The sequence below is a fragment of the Dermochelys coriacea genome, chromosome 22 (assembly GCF_009764565.3).
Source record: "Dermochelys coriacea isolate rDerCor1 chromosome 22, rDerCor1.pri.v4, whole genome shotgun sequence".
Taxonomy (NCBI): Eukaryota; Metazoa; Chordata; order Testudines; family Dermochelyidae; genus Dermochelys; species Dermochelys coriacea.
Window position 1 is genome coordinate 9,439,040 of NC_050089.1, and position 25,892 is coordinate 9,464,931.

A 25,892-nucleotide genomic window follows, 5' to 3' on the forward strand; every position below is an offset into this window, starting at 1 on the left:
AGTCCACTGAAAGTTAATATTAACCCCACTCCTCATGGGAAAGTAGGTCCAGGATATCACTATTTTAACATTATAAAATAAAAATAGGTTTATTAGAATTTGATTTTTTTGTAGTTGCAACAGATGCCAATTTTTTAATTGATTTGAATTTTCACTTGCTGGAAATTTAATGACAGTAGACACCCATTGAAAAAATTCAAGCTTTATAACCATTAAACCATGAGATGTCAACTCACAATATAAAGAAAACATCCTTAAATAAAACTAATTTCTTAAGCAGCATTTCTCTTACTTTGCCTAACTATTGATAGAAACCTTTTTTCAATCTGTGTGTGCACTTGCATGGGTGCCTACAGTGAAATTAACATTTACTAATCCAAATCTAATCCTTCCAAGCCTGAATGAGAACTAGATGAATTCTTTTTACAGCAGAGGGGGCCAACTGGGACAAATTGCTTTGTGGTTCCTGATGGAGCCAGGATAAAAAAACAAACAAACAAACAAAAAAAACACCACACACACAGACACCAAAAACCAGTATACAACCTCATACTCTGCAGTCTGAATGCAAGTGACTCCTACTTCCCAGTTGAGGTCGGGACAGATGCTCTCTATCAACTGTGGAGTAACTGGTCAAGCAGCCAACCCATTCAGAGTCTTTGGAATAATTTCAGCTGGTGGCTGGTTTCTTTGGCAGAAAGACATCTCTTATTTATTGGTATGAAGGTGCACTTGTACCTTGGGCAGTTACTATAGACTGTGCTAGGCTTCCCCCCCCCGCACCGCCCTGCGTAGCTGGTATATAGTTAAGGGCATTTAATGCTAGTGTTTGTGGGAAGATGTACTTTTTAATTTTGTTTTAGACCCGAGTTTGATGCAAGTGGATGGTTAAGGAAGAAGATTAAGCCTTTCAGAGAGCATCATCAACTCTAAGGAAAGAGCTGTAGTCAGTTGCCTAGGATTTCACCTGGATCAGAATCAGCATTTACATACATGCTTAATAGCATTTGCCACTTAACCAACAGAAAAGGCCATTGTGAAGTTGTACTCCACCCCCACCCCTTGTCCATCTCCCCTTAATTATCAGATATAGCCAAACAGCTTAAGAATGGAAAACATCATTTATTGAGAGTGATCAGTTGATCAATTCAGGCAGCAACACACATTTTCATTCCTACCAATACCCACACAAATATCATTCACTATTATTGTACTCCAGTTGAGTGAGGACACTTGTACAAATTTAAGAAGTTACAGAACTTTCCTGCATCTAGTCTGGTTTGGCAGATGAGGCTGAGGTTACTCAGTAAGATGAAGGAAATAAAATTGCAGGTTAGGTCAGCGATATGAAGGGCTTAATGGTCAGTGAGTTGTGTAGAAAAGTAATCAATAGCATTAAAATAGTTCCCAGCAAGTCTAAAAACCCCTAGAAAGATGTTATAAATATGGGTGTTTTATATTGTAGATACATTTGCAGCAATTTCAGATGCAGAAAGATGCACATTCAGCCAAGCCCATAGTTAACAGGACTCTGAGTGTAGAAGGCATTTCCCAAACTTGGCCGATATTCTCTCTGCATTACATCCCTACTTCACGGAATAGCCATGAGCACAAATGCAATGGAAGATCAGGAATCTGGTCAACTGAGGGAAATGCTGCTTTTTGAGTGGCAGAGCCCAGTCTGTCCATTTCACGCTGGCTCTGCTATATTTGCATTAGAGCCACTTACTAGAACATCAGACAAAGTGAGTACCTCTGCTGGAGCTACGTGCTCCACAGCCAAAGGAAGAGAGTCAGCCATGTCCCTGGATGGAGATGGTACTTCACACTTCAGTCTGGAGTCTAAAACTTGGGCCATTTTACCTTAAGTTTCAGGGGTTGAAGGAGTCTAAGCCTCCCCTGGTCTTCTTCTCCCAGCTGCTTCATGCACTGGGGCTTTTAGAGGCAGGGAATTTTCATGGACGCTCCACAGCCTGGCAGAGGCCTCACTACCAGTGGCTGCAGGAGCCAGCGTGAGCACCTCCTGTTGTTCAGATGCCAGTTGCTCCATTAGCTGCTGCGACTCTGGCTTTGCTACTGCATTAGCCTCCCTTTCAGCTGCCTGAGGAATTGCCAAGTCTTGCTCTCCTGCCTCATTGCCACCTAGGGCACTAGGGGGCTGGAAATCTGGGTGACACTGCTGAGCCTGCTTTGCCTTCAATTCTAGGGTCTCTGCAACACATAGGGTTTCTGTTTCCTGGGCAGCCTGTAAAGTAGGCTGGGTCTCTTCACTAGGGAGAGAGAGCCACAACCTCCATTGTATCCTTTCAGAAGGGCCTGGGTACTGCAGAGAGGACATCAGTGTCTTGGACAGTCAGCTGATGCAATGTGCACCCTGTAATGGCCTGGGGGGGGGTGTCTCTTGCAGGGTCCACACTACAGGTGGAGCCTCAGATTCCTGGGTGGCAACATGGTCCTCAAGAGATAACTAGAGATAGTTGAGCTTCCATCTCTTCTGTAGCTCACGCTGTTGGCCAGGTCTTGATCTCATGTTCAGTATGTGTAAAATGCTGCATACTAGTTTCTTGTGCAGCCTCAGTTCCCTGCACAGCCTGCAAAACAGAGTCAGCTTCCCCCATCTCTTCCATGGCATGTACAACAGCGGGGCACTCACCAGTCCTTTGAGTGGTGGCTTGTTGCATCATCAGGTTAGAAAAGCCACTGGTCTGTGTCATGAGCTACATCTTCATCTCTTGATCAATTGCTGCTGCATCAGACTTTCCCCACAGTTTCTCTAGTATTCTCTGCTGGGGTCTCTGTAATGGGCCTCCCCTGTGCCTTGAGTCACCAGTACAGTCATCTGGGCCTCAAACTCTTGACAGATCTTCAGAGCAGGCTCAGCTGGAGCAGAGGGGTGTTGAGTCTCTTGCACAGCCTGTGTAGGAAGATAAGCATCAGTCTCCTCTGTGGTCTGTGTAGTAAACTGATTGAGCAAAAGCCCAATGTCTGTCACTCCAGCGTGATGGGCCACAATTCCTCGTACCATCTGCAGAGTGGGCTGGGTTTTAGGAATACGTGGTGCAGCACCTCAAGTGGCGGGGCAATCCACTGTCTCTCAGTCTCTGCTGCAGGCTGGGCTTCAATTTTGCTTTGTGCAGCCTGCATCCCTCCTGCGATCTGAGCAGTCATCTCTTGTACAGTCTGAAAAGCAGGCTCAGCCTCCTCAGTCACTTCTGCAGCAGGTAGGGGATCAGCAATCTCTCATAGCCTCAGCATGGGCAGCACAATCTCCATCATGTGGAATATCTACAAGAGCCAGGGCCTCAGTCTCCCAATAAGCCTGGAGAGCAGGAAGAGCCCCAGCCACACTAATGGGCTCTGCAGCAGGTCGGGCCTCTTGGTTCTGTTCAGTCGTCCGAGTCTCAGCCTCTTGCACATGATGCAGAGCAAGCTGGGTTTCAGCGAGGCTCTCTAGAATCTCTTGCATTGTCTGTACGGTAGCAGGCAGAGCTTTACAAATCTCTTGTGTGATCTGCGCCCCAACCCGAGTCCCATATGCTGGATGGGCAGCAGGTTGAACCCCAGCAGTGTCTTCTGTGCGCTCTCCTGCAGGTTGGGCTTCTTGTTCATGCATAGTTTGTGCCTCGAGCTCTTTGGCCCACGTTATCTGGGAACTAGGCTTGGCCTCAGTCTCTTGTGGCATCTTAGCATCAGGATGGGCCTCGCCCATGTCTTGCAGTGCCTGTGGGGTTCGTCTCATCATCTGGGCCTCAGTCTCTTGCATACTCCACAGAGAAGGCTGGTCTCCTAAGTTCTCTTCTGTTGTCTGTGCAGCAGATTCTCTGTCCAGCATCATCTGTGTAAGAGGATCACCCTTACCAGTGTCTTGCCCAGTCTCTGCAGCAGGCTGGATCTCCCCAGTGTTGTGTAGAGTCTCTTGGGCATTCTCTATGGGAGAATGGCTCTCACCAGTCCAAGTTGAAACATCGCGAAAGGTCCATGCTCCCTCCTTAGCCTTCTGGTCCATTGCTTTCCCACAAGTCACACAAAACCCCTTCTTCTTGCTCAGTTGGTTCCCCATGCTGAGAGTCTACAGCAGCAGCTGAGCTAGAACCACTCAAGTAGCTTCAGTCTTTTGTACTGAGGGATAGCACGTCCAAGGTCTTGGTTTAGTGGCAGATGGGCAGGGAGCTGAATTTCTGTTTTGCATCATTAGTTTCCTAGTAATCAGCAATGAGCATCTCACCTGTAGGATAGTAGGAGATTCATTAGAACACCCACACCTCATCCCTAGTATGTGGGCCAGAGCCTCTCAGACACTGGCTCCTTTTTACTTTTTGTAAGTGTTACTATGAGATTTGAACACTGCTACTGCATCCATATTGACAATATTTGAAAGATTACATGTGCAGAGCTGGTTGCAATTTGGTGATTGATTTTTTCCTGCTGAAAAGTTGTTTTTCACAAATTCTTTAAAGTTTCAAACCAAACATTTTATTTTGAATTTTTGTTTGATTTTGGGGAAACTGAAGTTGTGTAGTTTTGTTTGTGAGTGTATTGCATCTTTTTCATTTTTACTTCCTCTTTTGTAATGGGAAAAAGCCAGGTGAGGGGGAGCCCCTAAACATTATCTCCCCCACCCCTGAAACATAGAAAGAATGAAATCTAAAGTTAAACATTCTTGTTTGAAAATAAAATAAAAAAAAAGAGTTTATTATGTCTTTTGTAGCAAATATTGATTTGACCAGCTCTAAATGTGACCAATACATCTTATTTGGTCATCTTTAAGTAACTGTGTGAATTAGCAACACTTGGTCTTCAGTGATTCATTGATAATTTACCTAATTAGTCAAATGGTTTATTTAAAGCTATAAACCTGAACACAAACCTATAGTTTTAATATTTTCTGTAATCAGAGCTTGCCTTAAAAAAAAAAAAAAAAGAGACACTGCAAAACACACAAACAAACAACCCCCCCCCTAAAAATCCAACCCATCAAGAGGCAAAATAGGATTTAACTCACTCTCAGATGATTGCATTGGCTCTGCGGCAATAATAAAGAGAGAGTTTGGTGCTCATAAAGCAATTTGGAAATTGTTTACATTGTGGAATCGATACCACACTAAGACAGAACATTAATCTGCCATTATGGAATGACCTTTTCCTGTTTGTGAGGATGGCTAATATTTTAAAAACATTTAAGTTAAGTGACTTCATACCTTAAATCCCCCTATTTTCAGTAATACTTAGGAGCTTGTAAATATTTACTTTGCACCTTTGTTATTCAGAGAAGTTTGTATTCAGATAGAATACTTTCTATAGGCCCATTAATGTTTAAAAATAATAAAATAAATGAAGAACATAGACCCCTTTTAATTTGAGAATAGTAACAGCTGCATCTAAGATCTCACCTAATTGCTTTACAGGACTAAGAAGTGAAAAGCAGTAACTTTGTGATTATAGTCCATAAACTGCAACAAGTAAAGAAAGTTTCTCCTGACATACACGATTATTGCTATTAAGTTGCAATTAAGTTACGCTTACTCCCATTAAATCACAACAATAGGCTTACTACTGCCTGAGGATAAAGTTTGGCTCTGCAATACCTTGAGGAGGAAATAAAAGACCAATTATAATAAATGACCCAGGGAAGCATGAGAACTTAAATGGAAAGATGATATAGATAAACAAGTATCTCCTTACCAACTTTATATGAAATTTCTTCCAAACAATCCTAATAGTTCTAAAACTACAGCCTGTACCAGTTTCACAACACCTATGTTGAAAATGTCAGACTGGTCTTAAATAGGGTCGGGTAGTCACACAGAACCCCTTCCCCCAGCTCCATGAACATTAGTTCCACTGAACATTAGTTCCTTTGCACCATATTTCCTGTCTAAATGGGGAAGGAGCAGAATTCTATGGCTTTTGAAACATCCTGTGGCTCATCCCCTTAAATTCAGATTTTAGATTTGTGTGCATGGCCATTGTGTATTTAAATATTACAAATAAAGTAAAACTGAAACGCAACATGGTGCAACATTTGTCCATGCAAATCAATGATCACTTAACAATGCATGATGCAAATTAACAGATTAGCAGCTGTACAACAGTCTATGTGCAAGTGGGTTTATAATTAAGGGATGATGTTTGTGAAACTATAGCCCGTAGTTTTATTCTACCCATGGAGTGAGGGATGAAAATTAATCCCTGTCACCTGCTTTCTTCTGTCTGAAAGTGTCAAAGTCATGTAATTATACATTTTACTGTGGTTGTAGAATAGATTGACATCCCCAGCCTCAGCTGATTGCCCACTATTGAATATGGCAGGATTGCAGACATTGCACCAAATATAGGGCCTGTCTAGAGTTGATCCTGATCAACTCCATGTGTGAACACTCTTATTCTGGAACAAGAGTGACTTCTTATTGCTTTTATATCTTAATTCACTCTGAAAATGGGTTAAGCAGAAAATGAACAAGGCACTCTTGTTCCAGAGTACGTGTCCCCGCACAGGAAGTTGCTAAGGAACAGCTATCGCTCTTTAAACATGTATCCTACCTTAATGTAATTTGCTTTCAAGTGTAGACAAGCCTTTACTCTGTTCACTAGTAGAAAATGAAATGTAAGCATTAAGTATGTCATATGTGAAAAATGCAAAGACAAATCTTTATTAAAAAACAAATGAACCACACATGGAAAAATGGAAGACAAGTCTTGCTCCCACTCCCCACTAAAGCCAGAGATGGGTTTAGGTAGGGACAAGTGGATCACATGATCTAGGACCCAACATTTCCCATATAGGGTCCCAAATTGTGTGATGCCAAAACTGATTTTAGGATCCTGCACAATCACTCCTTTTCATGATCCTTTGCTTTGGAAATGGGTTTCCAGCTATTTTTAGCCTTTATCCATCCCTACATACTTCCTGCTTTCTATTGTGGTTTAGAACCTATCTTGCAGAAGAGCAAACAGGTCACCCTGGCTCTAATCTGTGACTACAGTAGTTTTCAGAATCTCACTGATTTCTAGATGATTTTTGACACATACTCAAATGCTTTTGCATATTTGCAATTGGATTTCAATGTAACTGAAGGACAGAGACAGCAGATGATTAATGTGGAAAATATCTGGCAATTAACAATTGAAGTTAGTTCACAGTTTGCTAAATCTTAGGTACTGGTGGAGAATTCACAGAAACTGGAATAAATCAGCAGTTTGCAAACTGTGGTCTCTGGTGTACTGCAGACCCAAGCAGCACTTACTGGTACTCTGCACAGAGCTGTTTGATTGCAAGGTTCTGGCATTTCCTCCCTCTTTCCAGCTGCTACTGCAGAAGTGAACGCTCTTCACAGGAAAGCCTACAGATCTGTAAAAAAAAGTTGCAAAATCTCCAGTTTCGCAGCCTCTAGTACTAGCCACAGCTAAACAACAACAAAAGTGGAAACAGGAGATGCTCCTCAGGACTAAAGAAACCAATGGATCAGTCAGAAATCACTAAGGCCCAGATCCACACAGATATTTAGGATCCTAGCTTCTACTGAAATCAGTGGGAGTTAGGAGCCTAAATACCTTTGGGGATCCAGGCCAAAATACTTTCCTAAGAGTGTGAAAGTGAGGGGAGAGTGTGTTTTTATGAGACACTCTATTAAGATTTGGTCCTCACTGTGAAAATGTTTGAGAACTGCTAGATTAAATTAATCGGTTGACTATATATACACAGAATACATTGGTGTGGTTTAATAAAAAAATTTTTTTTGGAAGAAGTTCCTATAATAGCTGCTTTTTATTAGAAGATCTCAAAGTACATTACAAATGAAGTAACACTACCTCTGTTTAACAGATGGGGAAACAGAGGCACACAGCAATTAAGTGACTTGCCCAAGATCACCCAGCAGCCTAACAGCAGAACTAGCAATAGTATGCACACCTTCTGCATCCTAGGGAAATGCTTTATCCACTAGGCTACACTGCTTTACTTTCTACCTCATGAAAATAGCACCAGTCACCTTTGAAGTGCATGCGAAATTATCACATCAATTCCCATTCTCTGACCATTCTTTATCCACTGCTTCCAATTATGATTTTATTATACAAGGATTTGACTAAGACTCTTAACATAGTTCACAGGAGTGACCTCAGGGAGCACCAATCTCATTCCCCTTTGCAAGACACCATTATGGCAGCCTGCATGGTAAGTATGTGGATACTAGCGCTGGGGAGCACGAAGGCATTTCACCTATTCATAGTTGAGGATGAGCCTCCCTGAGAGGAATAGGAGATGCAGTTAGAGGCAAAATGTTGTCTGGTTTATATTCAGTAAAGTCAATGGAAATACATAGTACCTTAACAAATTCACAGTCCATTTTGGTCAGTTACACGGTCATAGGATTTTTAAAAAAATCCTAAATCTCATGATTTCAGCTATTTTACTCTGACATTTCACAGTATTGTAATTGTAGGGACCCTGACCCCAAAAAGGAGTTTAGGAGAAGGGTCAGAAGATTATTGGGGGGGGGGGGGGAGAGAAGAGGGTTGCAGTACTGCTACCCTTACTTCTGCACTGCTGCTGACCCTCAGTCAGCAACTGCCACGCCAGCTGCCCAGCTCTGAAGGCAGCAGTAAGAGTGGCACGGTATTGCCACCCTTACTTCTGTGCTGTTACTCATGGGCCACTGTCCTGAGAGCTGGGTGCCCAGCCAACAGATGCCATGCTGTGGCTGTCCAGCTTGGAAGGCAGTGCTAAAGTAAGGATGGCAATACTGTGACCCCCCCAAAATAAACTTGTGACCCCCCTGCAACTCCCTTTTGAGTCACTACCCCCAATTTGAGAAACACTAGTATGCCTGTGAAATCTGTATAGCATAGGGTAAAATACCACACAAAAGGCAAGATTCCATGGGGGCAGACCAGATTTCATGGTCCATGATGCATTTTTCCATGGCTGTGAATTTGGTAGGGCCCTAGAAATACAATGTGACAGGGTCACAAGTAGGGTTGCTCAAAAAAATTTTACATGATCTATTTCCTGGAAAAAGAGAGACCACTCTCTCTTTGGGCCAGGCAGTCTGACTCAGAAGCCAGGACTATTGAGTGAGCATGAGGGACTTGGAAATGCAGTTTCCACATGGCACTATGACAGCTTCAGCCACAGACTAAGGCTACATACATATTGTGCCCCATGAGTTTGTGAATTACAGACTACAGTTAAATGGTGTATTCTAACTACTCCATGTGGACACTGCTAGCACAAAGTGAAAGGTACCCAGTTTGCATTAACTTTGTTCTCTTTTGAAAGAAAAAAAATGTTAATGTGAACTAGGTACTTAATTTGCACCAGCAACATGGAGATGGGGCAATTAGAACACAACATTTTGGTGTTCTCTGCAATTCACACCTTGTAGTTTGCAGTGCAGGGCAGAGGAACCTTGAGATTAATGTCAATCTGTCCCAAACCATTCTGCTTTAGGAATGCAGATGTTTGGGGGAAAATGGGGGGGAGGGGGAAGAAGAGAAGAGGAAAGAGAATATTTTAACATCTCAAATCAAGGTTTCCTGAACATTTTGTTCTTGGAAGAGTTTTGACTTTTCATCCCCTTTGGGAAGAAAAGAAATGTCCAAATTTCCCAGAGGATTGAAATTCTCTCCCCCAGCCCCAATCATTACTACTCAGACTGCTGAAACAGTAATTGCTTAAAAAAAAAAATTCTGGCACTGAAATTTGCAGCAGTGAGCCATAAGAGATGCTTTTTGTTGCCTTCAGAATTCAGTTGCCATCCGAATTCAGTAAAAACTAACTACATGAAGTGTTTGGGTGTGATGCTGGCCCCATTCCTGATAGAGCAGGACCACTTGGTTTGTAGTTTCATACATCTTAGGAACCAGCTACATTGTGTTGGCATGGGACACTGCTCAATGTGGAGGACACCTATGCCTTGTAGAAGCAAAGTTGAATGTCGTCAACTGCAGAGAGATCAGTGGCAAAGCAACCCTCCTCCCCCATTCCTCACTTTCTACTCAAGAAATCAGCTGGCAGCTGAAGCAAACATCCCAAAAAAAGGAGTTAAACAAAAAAAAATACAACCTTTCTATTGGTAACAGAGGACATGTTTGTATTTGTTAATTTTACGTATCCAGCTATCACATTAGAAAGGTCACAGGAATGTACATGTTTAAGTACAAGAGATGAGACATTAAATGTGACACCAAGAACCAGGCACAAGCATTAATGATCAGTAAAGACATCATTTATTGAGAGTCACAAATGTTAAAATGTTACTTCAGATTGCTAAAGGATTTCTCCATTCACTAATACTGTATAGCAGTGGTGCTGACACCCCAATACATTTGTACCATCTAATACAATTAAATAGTTTTAATGCATCCGACAGTGTTAGTTTATTCTTTCCATACAAGCTAACTATAAAGACAAAAGGAGACTCCTTTTGTAAGTAATGGGTTAAATGCAGTTATAACCCAAGAATTTTAATATCTAAATTAATCTGAACTCTAACAGACAGCAAATGGCATTGGGGGGAGAAACAGGGGACAAAAAAAAAAAAAAAAAACATTCCTTGACTATGCTAGAGTATGGATCTATTAAAAAAAAAAAACAAAAAAAAAAACCAAACACACCATTGTGTATGTGGATCTGATTGGCTTAGCCCAAATGGAAAACCAGGCTCCCAAATCCAGATTAGAAAAGTGGAAGATACAGGAAGATGCATTGCAAATTCAGAGCGTCATGTAGTAATTTACAGGTCAACAAGAAACTGTATTATGGGCATTTCCCCTGTGGCCTGCTTGGTCGTTGCCTCCCAGCCTTACTGCGTGGGACAGTGATTTTGGGCAATTATGGTTGAAGATCAAGAATTGAATTGAGAGAAGTTAAATATCAGTGTTCAGTTTGTCCATTTTACTCTGACTCTGGTGATTCAGCTGAAGCACAATTAGTTGCTGGCGTTTCAGGTGCAACAGGTCCTTCTGCACAGGCTATAGGGCTCAGACATTGAGTCAGTTACTTCTGTTCCTTGGGGCTCCTCTGAAGCAGGTGCAGTTCCACTGTTAGCTGTGGAGTCTGATGCGAGGGCCATTTCATCCTCAGATCCTTGTGTTTCTGAGGGCATGGGAGTCTCAGCATTTTCAGCCTCCTCTTCCCATTTGCCCTTGCATGCTTCGAGCATTGAGCGGTCTAAAAGCTGGCACTTTTCTACTGGACTTTCAGGGATGTGAGAAACTGGAAGTTCTTGCTGCTGCTGCTGCTCTGGTTTTGCTACCTCAGTGGCCTCTAGTTCAGGTGCCTGATCTTTCTCCTTTGGAATTGCAGAGTTCCCCCATCTCTCCTTGTATTCTGTAAGAGCACTAGTGGGCTGGGAATCCAGATCATTCTGCTGGCCCTGGTTCTCCTTCAATTCCGTGGTCTCTGCAGGATGCAGAGTCTCCATCTCTTGAATGACCTGTGCAGTACGCTGGGGCTTTTTTATGGTTAGTTTAATAGGAATGCTCACAGGTTCCAGTGGACTCTCTTGAGAAGCCTTGAGTTCTGCAGGGCCCATGCTAATGTCTTCCATAATCTGCATGTTTTTAGTAGTACCCTGTGGAGCCTCTATGCTCTGTATAGTTGGCTGGGTCTCAAGTAGACCTTGTGCTACAAGCTGGGCTTCAGTCTCCTCTTTGATTTCTGCAGGAGGGTAGGCCTCAGCTGCACCTTGTACAGTCCAACTTTCTCTTGCCATACATGCAGTGGTTTGGGCCTTCCCCTCTTGTGCAGTCTGCAAAGCAGGTTCAGCCCGCTTAGTCACTTCTGTGGTGCATGCAGCGGACAGGGATGCAACAGTCCCTTGCAGGGACAGGGCAGCAAGCTCTCTGTACTGTGTAACAGAATGGGCCCTAGACTCAGTTAGTTCTGTTCTCGCTCCAGCAGACTCAGTCTCACCAGCCTCTTGTTCAGACTCTACAAGTAGTAATACCGCCGTCTCTGAAGCGGGCTGGGTCTCCCCAACATCTTCCATGACCTGTGCAGAAGTCTGCATCTCTGCTCCTTGCAGTCTTTTTAGAGCAGATTGTGCTTCAGGAGGGTGCTGTGGAACCTCTTGCATGCTCTGTGTAGTAGGTTTAGCTTCACCAGTGTTTAGTGCATCCTGTGTAACAGCTTGTGCCCTCCCAGTGATCTGTGCAGCAGTCTGTTGCTCAGACTCGGACATGGGCTGGACGTTCCTTTCTTGAGCAGTCTGTAGAGTAGGCTGGGTTTCACCAGTGTATTGGTAAATCTCTTGCATGTTCTCTGCAGTAGGCTGGACTTCAACAATCTCTGCTGTTGTCTGTACGGTAGTCTCCATCTTACCAGCTTCTTGCATTGCCTCAAGTGCAGGCTGATCTTCTATGATACATGAAGCCAGCTGCCAGTCCTGTTTAATAGTTTGGACCTCAGGCTCTTGCTTGATCTCTGCATCCAGCAGAGTTTTACTTGCTTCTATACCCTCTTCTGGTATCTCTGCAGCATGCTGGGACTCCTCATTATTTCTTGGGGTCTGTGCAACAGGCTGCCTGTCCTGTGTTATCTTTGCATTAAACTCAGCTTCTCCAATCTCTTGCTCCATCTCTGCAGCAGGCTGGGCATCAGTGTCCTGTGAGGCCTTTCCTGTGCTCTGTGCAGTAGTCTGGGCTTCACAGCCTTGTACAGTCTGCAGAACAGACAGGGTTTCTTTACTATCTGCTGGTGTCTCTTGTGAGCTGGGTGCAGCAGGTACTCCGTCATACCTCATAAGCTGTGCTTCAACAGTGGCTTGCTCAATGTCTTTCCTAGTCCCTGTGAGAGGCTGGCTCTTGGTGCCTTCAGAAGCCTCCTGTGAGGTATGTGCAATATCATGTGTCTCACTAATCTCAGCAGCTCCTTCAGTCTGCTGGTCCTTACGTTTCTTACAAATCCTACAGAACCCCTTCTTACTGAGTTTGCACCCCATGCTGAAGGCTTACACCAGCAACCCAGCTAGAAATATTCTGAAGTGGCTTCACTCTTGTTGATGCCCTTAGTACAGTGCAGGTAGCAGGCTTTCCCCGGGATCAAGGAAGCTGTGAAAGGCTCTTGCTTTCTGTGCCAGAAGTATCCTAGTAGCCAGTAAACATCCCACCTGCAAGACAGTAACAAATTCATTAACACCTATGGAGCTTGGGTACTTAGGCTTGCAAAGAAAGATTAAAGTTTGGCAAAGGAGAAATATTCATTTAGTCCTTTTGTTTTATCCTGTTGCACCTCATGCTAAGGTATCTTTGGGTGAATAAATTAAGTGACTCAAATAACTTCTTCAAAAATAAAGCATTAATTGTCCCCCATCATAGGATCCTGGCAGGGAAAGGGCTTACAGCTGCCAATCACTCTTGGGTTAACATGTTTAGTAGGTAAGAGAGCTGTAGCACAGAGATCCAGTCTAAAGGGGTAGGATCAGTTTCACCCAGAGAGGGGTGAAGGTAGCAAAACCTGTCCCTAAAGGGATGTACTTGGGAGGACCTAAGAGGAGTTTAAAAGCAGTGTGGCCTGCAACCATGACAGTAAACACTCTTCTATTATATGCAACTGCCTGCCTCCTTCACCTCTTTAGTCCCCCCGCAAATAAATTAATCTGCATAGCCCCTCCACAATGCATCTAGGTATAGTCTTATGGATTTACATGTTAAGAGGTTTAAGCTTCAAACATGCAACTCTTCTTGAGGACTTGAAAGCCAATCTGGGCTTGTCTCATAGCAAGACAAACAATAGAGCCTGTATAATTAGCTCTTATGATGCACTCAGGTTACTCTCCCACAGCTGCATTGGCTCTGCAGAGCCAACTCAACATTACGTTTTGCATTAAGCAAGTTGGGAATACTGTTTCACAAGACCACTTCCCAAATACCAGACATACTGAGATACAGAGTTGTTCTGTCATTGCACAGGATATGCTACTTAATCTCAAAACAGGAGCAAGCCTAGGTCATTGACATTAGGCAAAACATTTTCAGGTTCAAGACATCTGTCAGGGAAGCTATGGTTAGCAAAGCAAGTTTAAGGAAGGCAACTTTTTATTAAAAAAAAAAAAATGTACAAAGCTGTATCTGCTTACTTTAGTGACAAGGAAGCTACTACTTTTCACCTCTGAAAAGTCAGTCCAGCTGAGAGGCAGAAAAATTGAATACTGGTTCAAGCAAAGAGGAACTTGTCAATAACTTCCACTAGCAGGAGTAAGTTGTGTTTCAGACAACCCCTGTACAAATCGGTTGGCTATTTGGCAAAAGAAGTAGGGCACTATGAATATACCTGAGCAGGAATTAGCTTTGCAACCCATCCCATTACAGAAAATGCATATGCCCCCCCCCATATTATATTTGCAGAATCATTTTTCTGAGAACCAGCCACACAACCAAGATCCTTTTCTCAGAGTCTCTAAAATTTCACATATATCCACACATATTATTATTAGACCATTAGGCTTCAGAAACATACAAGAGAAGAACCACATCCAAAAATATATGCCTTGCCCCTTTTTAAAACTGTAATGAAAGATCTAGATAAGTATTTGATTAATCATATAAATACTCACTTACCAGTCCCCTGTAAAATAACAATAGGCTCTAACACTACAGTTTCAGATAATCCCTCAACACCTACCTCTCTGTCCTCAAACTGAACTTAAATAGGGCTGTGTGGCACCAAAATCACTTTCCCCCAGGTCCCTGAACATTAGTTCCTCTGAATGACTGTTCCCATACTCTATGATCCCTATTTGTGTATAGTCTAAAGATGAATGCCCCACATTATAACCTTGTGTGGCTGCTTCTCTATGTCTAGTCTACAAACATGGATCACTTGATGATTACCTGTTCTATTCATTCCCTTTGAAACACCTGGCATTGGCAATTGTAGGAAGACAGGATACTGGGATAGATAGACCATTTGTCTGACCCATTATGGCCGTTCTTATGTTCTTAAATATTTTTGGTCACTTTGTATTTAGCTTTAAAAGGTAAAAATAAAGCAAGAACAAAATACAACATGTATTGACATTCATACAACCTGAATGATGGTTGAAAACTATGCAAGGACACCTGCATGCAATATTGTCCTATGCAGAGATATGACTTAAAAAAAGATGTTTTTGAAGGAAAAGCCAGTGACAATATCCTGCACCAAGCAGTTAGGTTTTCTGATCTCTACAATTGCCCTGTCTTGCAGAGTTAGGCCCTGATCCTGCAAAGCTTTAACCATGTGCTTACTTCAAGCATGTTTTGTCAGCAGGCCCATTGGACGCCAGCAAACATATGTGCTTAAAGTTAAGATGTGTATTTGCAGACTGGTGGCCTTTGACGTTTTATTGAGATTGCACATGCATTGATATCCCTAACCGGAACTGTATTTGATGAAGGCCAAAAATGGCTTGGATTATCCAAAAATACAGGGCCAAAATTTCCATTTATATTTTCAGAACAAAGGAGTAGGATTGGGCACTTTTACAGAAGCCTGGGTGGTAGGAGAATGGATATTGTCACCAAGGAATAAGCCTTTCACTTGCTCATAGCCTTAGATGAGCCTTCTATGGGACTCAACCAAAAATAGGAATAATTCCCCAACTCATTCAACTTCAATAAAGACACAGCAGGGACACATTTAGCCCCATGTACCTCTAGCCCAAGGCCATATTGCCAGCCAGTTTTTTTTATGAGTGATAGCATATTTAACCTCTCAGAGGTCATTTAACAGGGTGGAAGTGTCTCCTGCTTCTGGGGGCTCTGAAACAGATGATCAGCTGGTGTAAGTTGCAAGAGCTCCATTGACTCCAATGGAGCAATGAAAATTTACACAAGCAGAAGATTTACCTTTCTGTGTATCAAAGGGCAATGTTATACATGTGGCAACTTTGTACAAACCTTTATGTTTTGTGACCCTGAAAGTTGAAGTGATGGGAGACACACACTGTCCTTTTTAAGAATCTCAACTAACTATTCTTAATTTGAGATTCTAGCCGATAAAGGAAGCCCTTGAGCTAGCTGAACTGGTTTATTAGTTATGAAAAAGCAGCAAGATAGGATTATTACACTGCAATTTCATCAAGTCTCGGGCTTCAAATACAACACGCTCCGAGGGGATACTATTTAGCTTAAAGAACTCTCTTTAAGTAACTCCTGTTACTCCAGCTAAGGCTGGACACTATTTCTGAAAGCAGGTGACTCAAGACATGTGGCCAAGTAGTCAAATCCATTTTTAAACTGCTCTTGGGAATAGTTTCAGCTGCTGAGTGGTTTCTTTGGCAAGACAAGAGTTTCTTACCAGTGTTATATTATTACCACCGTATGCTTTATCTTTGAAATTTTGTATGCCCTCTCATGTGATGTTTCTAAGCTCTCCTTCATGGTACTACTTCTGATTTTGTGAATGTATCTTAACAGACTGTTTTAAGGGATGTTTTGTAATTTTAGACTTCAGATTGGCTATATGCAGAGCAAATGCTTAGCTACAGGTTAGAGTTACTATTTTGGTAGCATTATTAGAGCTCAGGGAAATGCTGCCATCTGAACCAAGACAGGTTTCTTGATGTAGAATGACACCCCAGTAGCCCAAAGGAATAGTCCTGCCACAGCAAAGTAGTGTAAGTAGGAGACTTCAGAGAACAAATGCTGTAGGGATCCATTTGTCATGATACTACTAAGTGGAGTATTGGAGGTGTGTTCACTCCCCTCTTTTAAAATCTGATTGCGCAGTATGGACTCTCTCATGTTTATCATTTGGACGCACTTTTTTCTTGGAAATATAAACATGCTTAGCAATAAGACGGGGCTTTTAAGAGCTTCCTATCTACGCTTTAATTTAAAATGTCCTCAGCATTCAGAAGTGGCGAAGTTCTACTGAACTATATGCCTATTCAGCTTGTAAGGAAGAAGTTTCTATAAGTTGGTCACTGTCTCTTTGCTGCCCGTTGACAACCAGAACCATTAAAGTTTGTTTCACTCCCTTCTTTAAACCACTCATTAAGTAAGTCACATCCAGAGACATTATATATTGCAATGATCATAAAATAGGTATTGACAGTTTCAAACATAAAAAAGCCTCCAAGTTTTGTGACTCCACTACCCCTCATCCCAGAAATGCACAATGTGATATGAGGCCTGGCTTGTTCATTTCTATCCCCCCAAACTATGAAATCAGGTTTAGGACTCTGCATTTTTAGTCAGCTCAGCCGGTATTTGGCTTTAATCTGCATACCTTCTGTGAGATCTAACGCCTGCCAAGGAAAGTACTAAATCAGCCTCCCTATCTCTAGTATCTATGATGTCTCTAAAGAGCTCACTTAAATCACATGCCCATACTAAACGGAGAGAGGTTGCTCTGTAGGGCCTTTATATAACTCTTCTTCAAATGCTTTTATGTATTTGCTGTTGGGCTTCAATTTAAGCAAAGAATGTAAGCAGCAGATGATTGAAATTGACCACAGAATACACTCTGCAATGAAAAGCTGAAATGGCCATTACCCTTCCCTGCACCCCATCTCTTCACAGAGAAACCTTTCACTTTTTCACATATATTTTATTGAGATCCTTAATTCACTTGGACTTACTCAGGAAGGAAACAAAATTTCACTTCCTTCCATATGATATTCTGATTGCCCCCAGGCAATGCGATAGGAGCAGTGGTGTAACAAGGCCCCAGAAGGCCCTGGTGCAAGAACAGATTAGGGACCCCCTCCTAATTCTGAAATCTTCCCCCCACTCCAGTCCAGCACCCCTCAACCTCCCAACTCCTGTCTAGATCCCTGCAGTCCCAATCCAGCCCTGTTTCAGTTCCCCTACAACACTCATTCATCACACCCACCTCCAACCCTAGCTCCTAGAGGCCATTCAAGACAATCTGCTATGCTAGAGAACAATTCAGCGTCCCCCACCCCATACCACTCAAATTTTGGCCCAGACACTCTTCAATCAGGCATTGTGACCAGGGGTCGCAGCACCACTCACTCAAATATCCCCCAACCAGCATTCTGTCATGATGGAGGGGCAGCTGGCCAAACCTGAGCTGTGATGAGACCCTTTGTGCCAGGGCACAATGTCTGGAGCAGGGAGCTATGCCCAGGCCCATGGGACACAAGAGCCACCACTGTGGGATGAACGCACGGTGGGTTTGCTGCCAACTCCTGGAACCAGATCTTCCCTGTTAATCCCTCTGGTTGGGCACCCATAACTTCTTTGATCTAGTTGTGACTGCACCATTGTAGTTAAGCCATTGGTGAGATGCTGTTCACCAGGAAACAGGCGTAACCCCACATGCGCATGACCAAAGTCAGTATGTGACACAAAACGTAGGTGCCAAGTTCAGCTGGTAGTGTAAGTGAAGTGAGTTTAACTACACCAGGGATAAACAGATACATTACTAAACTATCTGTAAAGTGAATAGTGAATCAAAGGAATTATACCATGCATCTTTTACATTGACAGCAGCAGGGTCATTTAACAGGGTTGGGAGTGGCTATAACTTATGTGAAACTGTGCACTGCAGGACAAGTGTAAATATGCGAGAAGAGTATCATAAAATGTATTCTACTCTAGTTGAGTAAGCCATTCTCACTGAGGGAGTTCTTAATCTGGGGAGGCGATAACGGCACCACTGCCTGCAATGGAATCTTTAGTCTCATTACGTGTGGGCATTTCAGCACCATCTACAAGTACAACTGATTAGAAGTTTTTGGCCAATCCCTTTGGGAGATCAAAGGGCACCGGCAAAGTGGCCTATGAACCAGAGCACTAGACTAGGACTCAGGAGACCTAGTTTCTTGTCCTCATTCTGCCACTGGCCTGCTGAGTGGCTGTGGGCAAGCCACTTCACTGCTCTATGTCTCAGTTTCCGCCCCTGTAAAATGGAGAAAATGATAGTGACCTCCTTTGTAAAGCACATTGAGATGTACACATTAAAAGTGATAGATCAGAGATAGGTATTAGGAGTCTGAACAAGGATTCTTGTACTCATTCAGTGGGGACTTTGAGGTAGATTCTCAAAAGCAGAGAGTGGACGGATAACCAACTAATCTCCTTTCCAGATTTGTCTCCTCCCTTTGGGCACCTCTCACCCAAGTGAGAGTTTCTTTGGAATTTTTGGCAGGATAGGATCAGGCCATCAGCATACTAAAGTGCCATTAACAGGGCACAATTGTATAAGCAACAACTCATCTGTTGTCCTAAACTAAAGTTCCAAGGTCAGCTGTAGATTGTTTGGTATAAACAGCTAAGTTGTTTAATCAAGCACACATTGTGATTTGCAAAATAGTAATAGTCAATTTTTATTATAGATGAGGCAAAGGGTCCTAACTGGGAACGGGGAATCTATCATCCTGAGTGATGTACAGGGAGTCTCTCCATGGGAGAGTTCACAATCTAAAAGATACAAAGAAAAGTAAATTGGGGAAACAAAACTTATAAGACTTACAGAACAGCCTCTCCAGATGGAGGGGGAAAAAAAAAAAATCTTTAGCTAGAAAGATAAGGACCTGTTTCCACTGAGTAGGCAGTGACAATGCTGGAACTAGAACTCAGGACCCTTGTGATAGTCCTCATTCAAAATTTGAGTCAATGCTGACCCTCAGGACTGACTGAGAAAGGAAGGTCTAGCAGTAGGCATTAAAATGACACTTATCAGGGAAAGGAATGAACTTAAACTATAAGGTGAACAGCACTTGGGCTTGTTTCTAAGGCTCATAACTTGAGCCCAGGAACAAAGGAGTATACAGGTAGAACAGGGAAGTAGTTATCAAGGTTTGAAGTGCTAATGTAGCATGAAGAGTGACATACAGGGACACATTCTTTTCCCTCTAACGATTAAGCTCAAGGGGAACTTAAATCAACTTATTTGAAAAGGTGGGTTCCCTTCCCCTTTAAACACCATCACATAAAAGACTGCCTGGCTGAGGGGAGCTGACAGCTTTGCTGATGCAGGAAGCTGAATAGTCCAGCTTACTCTGGCATAGCACTGCAGAGCCAATTCAGCCAATAGCAGGGAAGAGTTTAGTTGGCACTGAACTAAGCCGGTTTGTGCACAGATGAACTGTAAGAAGAAGCCTACTTCTGAATTTAAGTACAAGGAGATGTGAAGCACATGATGTACTACGGTGGCATAGAATTCTAAACATTGAATTCCCCAAAGCCAAACTCATCAGGAATAGAATGTTTGACCTATTTCTGACCAATTGGATTTCTGTTCTTAGGTTACTTAGGGCCAGTTTCACATAGACTTTGCAACACCCAAGTATCTAACCCCTAGACACCCCATTGCCTTATGAAAGTCAGTGCCATTTAGGCTCCTAGGCATGAATGAAGCCAGCAAGCCAAGCGAGTCAAAGAAAAAGATAGGATTGGGGGCCCAGAACAATTTGAGTTCAGCACGTAGGTGCCTGATAGACAGGTCAGAGATAGGCACCTCCCTCCTCTCAGGACTCTGTCATGGAGGGAAGCACATAAATCAGGTTGGCCCATTTTCCTGAAGGAAAGAAAGCCTGGATTGTCCCATAGCCAGAGCACTCAGCTGGGATGTAGGACACCCAGCTTTGAATTCCTACTCTGCTGGATATTGAGCAGGGATTTGAGGACAGATCCCTACCCTCCAGGGGGTGCCCTAAATGCAAGGCTATTGAGTATTCTGGGGTGGGACTTGGAATCTCTTGGAGCTGTTCTACTTTGTGGAAGTACTTAAGTATTCCTTAGACCAGAGGGAGACTCGTGTTCAATCCCTGCTCCAAATCAGGCAGACTATAGAGTCAAACCAGGTCTCCCACATCCCAGGAGAATGTCCTAGCTACTGGAATATTCCAGTGCAGAAACCTCTTGCACCCTGGCTCTTGTGGGGAATGCTGTTAGAGCACCTACAGACTAAAGCCCCAATGGCAAGATAGGCAGGGAGACACCTAGTTAGAGAATCCCACTTGGAGGCCACCAGGTATTTGGCTTGCCGTATGGCTCCTTACGGTTTGTTAGCTTTGGGGTGGCATTAGAACTTGGGTCTTTGCAAATGCTGAGCAGTGAAAATTTAAGTGCCTAGGTAGAAAAGTGAGCAGTTGTTCTGAGAATGTGACTGGTGCCTAAATGTTGTCCTGAAGCATTTGTCTCTTTAGGTGCCCAAGTATCTTACGTTCCTCCTTACTATCCATGTTTAGAAACACATAGCTCCTGCCCCTATGTCCCACACCAGGCTGTGGCTATGAAGTCTGTTTGATAAAGACCCACGTTATGAAGATTTGGAGACCTTATACATTGCAGCAATCATAAAATAGTCTTTATTGGCAGTTAAATTAAGACAGGTAATCTTAGGACTTCAGGTTGTAATGCATGATTCCATGCCCCATTATTCCACACATGCAGGGAATACAGTGTTGGCTGGTTGCACTATTTACAGTTGCATAGCTTCAATACACCCATTGTACATTAGACACAGTGATAGACAGGTTAAGTCCCAGAAACTAGAGCCTAAATGGTCATGAACAGACCTGCTAACAGAATGACAGATTCAGTCGAGTACAGGTACATGCTAACTCATGGAAACACTGCAAAGAAAATTTGCATGATGTTGGTTCACAAAAGGAAAATTAGCTTCTTTAAGTGAGGTACACTAAAGAAACCCCCTCCCCATTCAGCCACTGGTTTACATTAGTCTTAAAATAATGCTACAATCCCCATCAGACTTCCGTTAAATATTAATGGGATCATCTCAAAGGGTAGATTCAAGTGCATTTTTCCAATCCCTCCCCCCCACCATCACAATAGAAGTACATTTTCAGCAGCTTGGAAGCTAGGAAAGTTGTAGTTTAAGCTGGGCGTTCATTTAAATAGTTAACAGACTGCATTGTGTGCCATGAGTTACCTTAACACTTTTCCCTGAAAGAGAATGTCCTGTGCAGTGGAAAGACATGTGGCTGGAGGTCAGAACTATGAACGCACAAAGTACAGCTCAAGACAGATATTTTAGTGTTAGAAATCCAGCTGTGCATTTCACTCTGGTTCTGCTACAGTGGGTTTCTCAAAAGGATTGAGTTCTTCTGGATTTCAGGCCCCAAGGCTACAGGAATGAAGTCAAATACTTTGGTTACAGGATCTGGGGAGGCGGGGGGAGAGAAAGCTGTTATTTCTAACAAATCTTGCCTGAAGCTGGAGTCTCACCACACTCGATTCCTTGGGCTTCAGAAGTTGCTGTCTCTTCAGCCTTGATTTGATCTCTGCTCTCCTCTACTTTAGAAAGAGCGACTTCCTGAGAAAGGGGTAGATCAGCCTCACTGCAAGCAGCAGAAGCCACCAGTTCCTCTTCAGTGTGCTGCTGCACCTCTGGCCTTGCATCTATATTTGCCTTTGATTCCTTGCACTCTGTAGAGTCTCCCCTGCTTTCCTGGTCTTCATTCTGAGACTCTTTCCCACTCTCTAGGTCTGTGGACCCTGCTGCAGACTGGGCCGTGCCTGTATCTTTTGGTATCACTTCTGCAACTTCTCCCTCATCCTTACGATCTTCAGCCATCTCTTCAGCTGCCCAGATCCCCTTCTTGCCAAGTTTGCCTCCCATGGTTGGCGTGCTGGAGCAGCACTATAGTGAGGAACAAAATGCACCACCTCTTCACAGCAGTACCAAAAGGTACAGAAAAGGCTGCTTGGCTCCTGTCTGTGTCAGGAATATTGTAGCAACCACCCAAAAGTATCTCAGCTGTAAGACAGAAGGATCAACATAAGCAACCATGCATTTTAGCCACGTAACCATTAGAAGATCAAGTAAAACACATTACCCAATACTATACTGGGCCAGTTAATAGAAGCCCACTTGCTAATGATGGTTGGACAGCTACTGCTGCATTTCCTTATTTCAGCAGTACCAGAGAGAGGAAGCAGCTAATTATCTTTACAGTTAGCATTTAAGTTACTAAAATTGCAGACAGAACTTTACTGCCACTGACCAACAGGTGTCACACATTCTAGCCCTTTAAAAGTTCAACTCCATGTTTGCCCTGTTAGTCATAGCCACTTTAACTCAGAAGTAGTTTTCCCTCTGTTGTTAACATCAACAACTCAATCAACAAACCAAACTAGGTTTTATAATTTCACTAATCACAGGAGAGAAAGCTTTCAAGTCAAGGACTGGGCATTATATTGTGACTGCAGATGGAGAGAATCTAGCCTTTTCTCCCATAGAAAAGTTTAGCTTGTGGCACCAGAAATAATAATGATGATTTGTTCACATAAACAAAGCAAGTATGTGTTACTTTACAAAGTTTCTCAACTGATCACAGCCAAAGATGCGAGTTATAGAAACATGTCCTGTCATATATTACTCAGCCCCTTATCCTAACTACTTGTCATACATTCTTAGAAAAAACAGTGTAACCCAAATTTTATCTTTGTAAAGTACAGCCTACAGTAATCTAAATTTCTTCTCCTTTTAATCTACAAGACCATTCAGGGAGAAACAATATTTTTGTTTTTAAACTTGGTTTGCATTATACTGATTATTAACAAAAAACAAAAACAAACCCCCTGTCCAGTCCCATTGGGCATTTTGTGTGTATGTATAAAGATACCATCAAACTAAACACAACACTAATTAAAGTGCCAAGAAACATTTAAAACACATAAATAGAAAAAGAAAAATCTCTTACCAACTACAAAAACACCAGTTTCAGCAACTGTATGCCTTGCACTAGATCCTCATAAACAGTCCTCTTTCTAAAAAGGCTAACCTTATATACAGCTAGGTGGCCACATAGAAATGCTTCCCCACAATTCCCTGAACTTTAGTTCCACCAGATCTTTGTTCCATTGCTCTATTGTTCATTGTTATATCATCTAAAGAATGAGGATGTCTGTTACACTGAATGACTTTTTAAAACTTGTGGGATTGTATCATTTATGTACAAACTTCAGACTTCTTTTGCTTATTCCTATTGTCTTCTGTTTTGAATTAATTAATTAATGGATTGATTAATTAATAAAAACAAATTTAAAAAATGGATAGTCCATACATATATAGATTCTTGTGCCCTTTCCTATATTCTTGGCTGGCTTGCTTTCTGAGTTTCCAGCATACTATGTTGTATGGTATTATAAGTGTTCATGGAAATATTTGGCCTGATCTACAGTTGTAATGAGTTCCTAAAACTCCCAGTGAAATCAATGAGCACTGCAAATGCTTAGTGGCTCTGAAATACTTAGCCACTAGTGAACAGGCAAACTGTTGCATAGTAAGATAGGTGCATATATAACTTACTCATGTCCCCCTTTGCGGAATGTGATCCACAGAGGACACGAGTCTGTTACAGCTCTCACCTAGAGAGTTTGGGTGTTTAGATTGAGAGGAAGAGGTGGCTATGTGTTTGCTAGTAGAGTTGCAATATTTCAGATACAAAGAGGCTTGCAGATTTCACCATCTTATAAACAAACAATTGGGACCACGTTTCCATACAGTGTTCATGCTATCTAGATTCCACTCAATTCCTCTGTTCCCACACCAAGTCTGATACAACCTTTGACCATCACATGTTTAAAAGCCAGATTCTCAGACAGCCTGCTTGTAGTAGCCAACGTCAGTCCATTCATTTCAGTGAACTTCTCCTTCTTGATGTGTTTGTGGCCCATGTTTGGAGCTCTATGCATAGTACAGATAGAAGCCTACTGGGAAGTGGCCAATGAGAGTCATTTGCTTTGCTTTGCTTTTTGATTCACCAATTAATGCCTCACAAGACAGGGTCTTTGTTGAGGTAAGGAATGCAGGGAGGAGAAAAGCACCAAGCTTCTGGTAAGTATTTCATCAATATCCTGGCAGCTGGCAACATCTGACCTGAAAGATAGAGAGAAAACTTTATTATCACCCACACACCTTAGCCACTTGATCAATGCAAGAAGTTACCTGGTGCATGGGGAAGGATATATCAGATACTTGCCCATACACATCAGCTTTAAGTGCTGGTACTCTAACAATACTCTTGCCTCTCTGCTACTGCATTAGTCAATATAAAATGGAATTTACTTTTATGCAAGTCACTTAACCAGTTGTTTCACCGAGTTCATTTATAGCAGATCACCCTCAGATTCCATGTGGTAAATCTTTTAAGATGCTGATATAGGAAGAAAAAGGAATTCAGAATATCATGAAGCTCCTTATTTATGCTCCCTCAGACTCACTGGGACTTTGCTAGATTTATGACTCATAAAGCTGATGGCTACTGGCAGCACTATAAAATCAGCCAGAAGACCAAGTTAGGATTTGTCTCTTACAGAACACTAGGTAGCGAAGATTCTGCAGCAAGAGATTGTCAGTTTTTGTTTCAGAGTAGTGGCCGTGTTAGTCTGTATCCACAAAAAGAAAAGAGTACTTGTGGCACCTTAGAGACTAACAAATTTATTTGAGCATAAGCTTTCGTGAGCTACAGCTCACTTCATCGGATGTTGTCAGGCAAGGGGATGGAATCTAACTGGGTCTTCCATAAGAGAGTTGCCTCTATAGTGCAGACAAATGAAAGTGTGTTGTTGGGTCAGCAAGTTAAGCACGTTTCAATACATCCAGTTTCCCTGATGACAGGATTGTTAGGCCTCCACCTTATTATAAGCCTACATCCTGAACAGCAGGGAAAACTGACAGGCACAGATCATACCTTTAAAGAAAAGCACTATCTATCACTACATCAAAAGAGAAACAGACAAACAAACAAAAAATCACTAGTACTTCCCTGCTTACTTCCCTCTCTAAGATACTGTTACTGCAGCCTGAGAAGTGAAGCCATGGATATCTCCACCAGGGGATTGGTGTATCTCTAGATCAGTGGTTCTCAAACTATAGAGTGGGCCTCCTAAGGAAGGTGCGGGCATAGGCGCTGATGCTGTGGATGCTCCGGGGCTGAAGCATCCATGGGGAAAAAGTGGTAGGTGCGGAG

General features: G+C 42.6%; 2 protein-coding genes and 1 long non-coding RNA gene across 5 annotated transcripts; all 3 read right to left on the bottom strand.

Annotated features, from left to right (window-relative positions):
• Window positions 1–1,102: 1,102 nt before the first annotated feature.
• LOC119846674 lies at window positions 1,103–5,846 on the bottom strand. 3 transcript variants are annotated; one of them, XM_038380660.2, is made up of 2 exons: window positions 5,683–5,846; window positions 1,103–4,225 (listed from the first exon to the last, which is right to left on the bottom strand). In XM_038380660.2, the coding sequence occupies exon 2, from the start codon at window positions 4,058–4,060 to the stop codon at window positions 3,230–3,232; it is 831 nt and encodes a 276-aa protein (XP_038236588.1). In that variant the 5' UTR covers window positions 4,061–4,225; window positions 5,683–5,846; the 3' UTR covers window positions 1,103–3,229. The 3 variants fall into 3 exon arrangements, with proteins under 3 accessions (XP_038236588.1, XP_043356895.1, XP_043356896.1); XM_043500960.1 differs by lacking the exon at window positions 5,683–5,846 and adding an exon at window positions 5,524–5,637; XM_043500961.1 differs by lacking the exon at window positions 5,683–5,846 and adding an exon at window positions 5,552–5,580.
• A 4,362-nt stretch (window positions 5,847–10,208) lies between these two features.
• LOC119846673 (adventurous-gliding motility protein Z-like) lies at window positions 10,209–14,624 on the bottom strand. Its single transcript, XM_038380659.1, has 2 exons — window positions 14,560–14,624; window positions 10,209–13,109 (listed from the first exon to the last, which is right to left on the bottom strand). Exon 2 carries the CDS (start codon window positions 12,939–12,941, stop codon window positions 10,944–10,946), a length of 1,998 nt encoding a protein of 665 aa, XP_038236587.1. The 5' UTR covers window positions 12,942–13,109; window positions 14,560–14,624; the 3' UTR covers window positions 10,209–10,943.
• A 6,612-nt stretch (window positions 14,625–21,236) lies between these two features.
• LOC119846691 lies at window positions 21,237–23,773 on the bottom strand. The gene is made up of 2 exons (XR_005289946.2): window positions 23,622–23,773; window positions 21,237–22,675 (listed from the first exon to the last, which is right to left on the bottom strand). It is a non-coding gene; the product is annotated as an uncharacterized LOC119846691 (long non-coding RNA).
• Window positions 23,774–25,892: the final 2,119 nt, after the last annotated feature.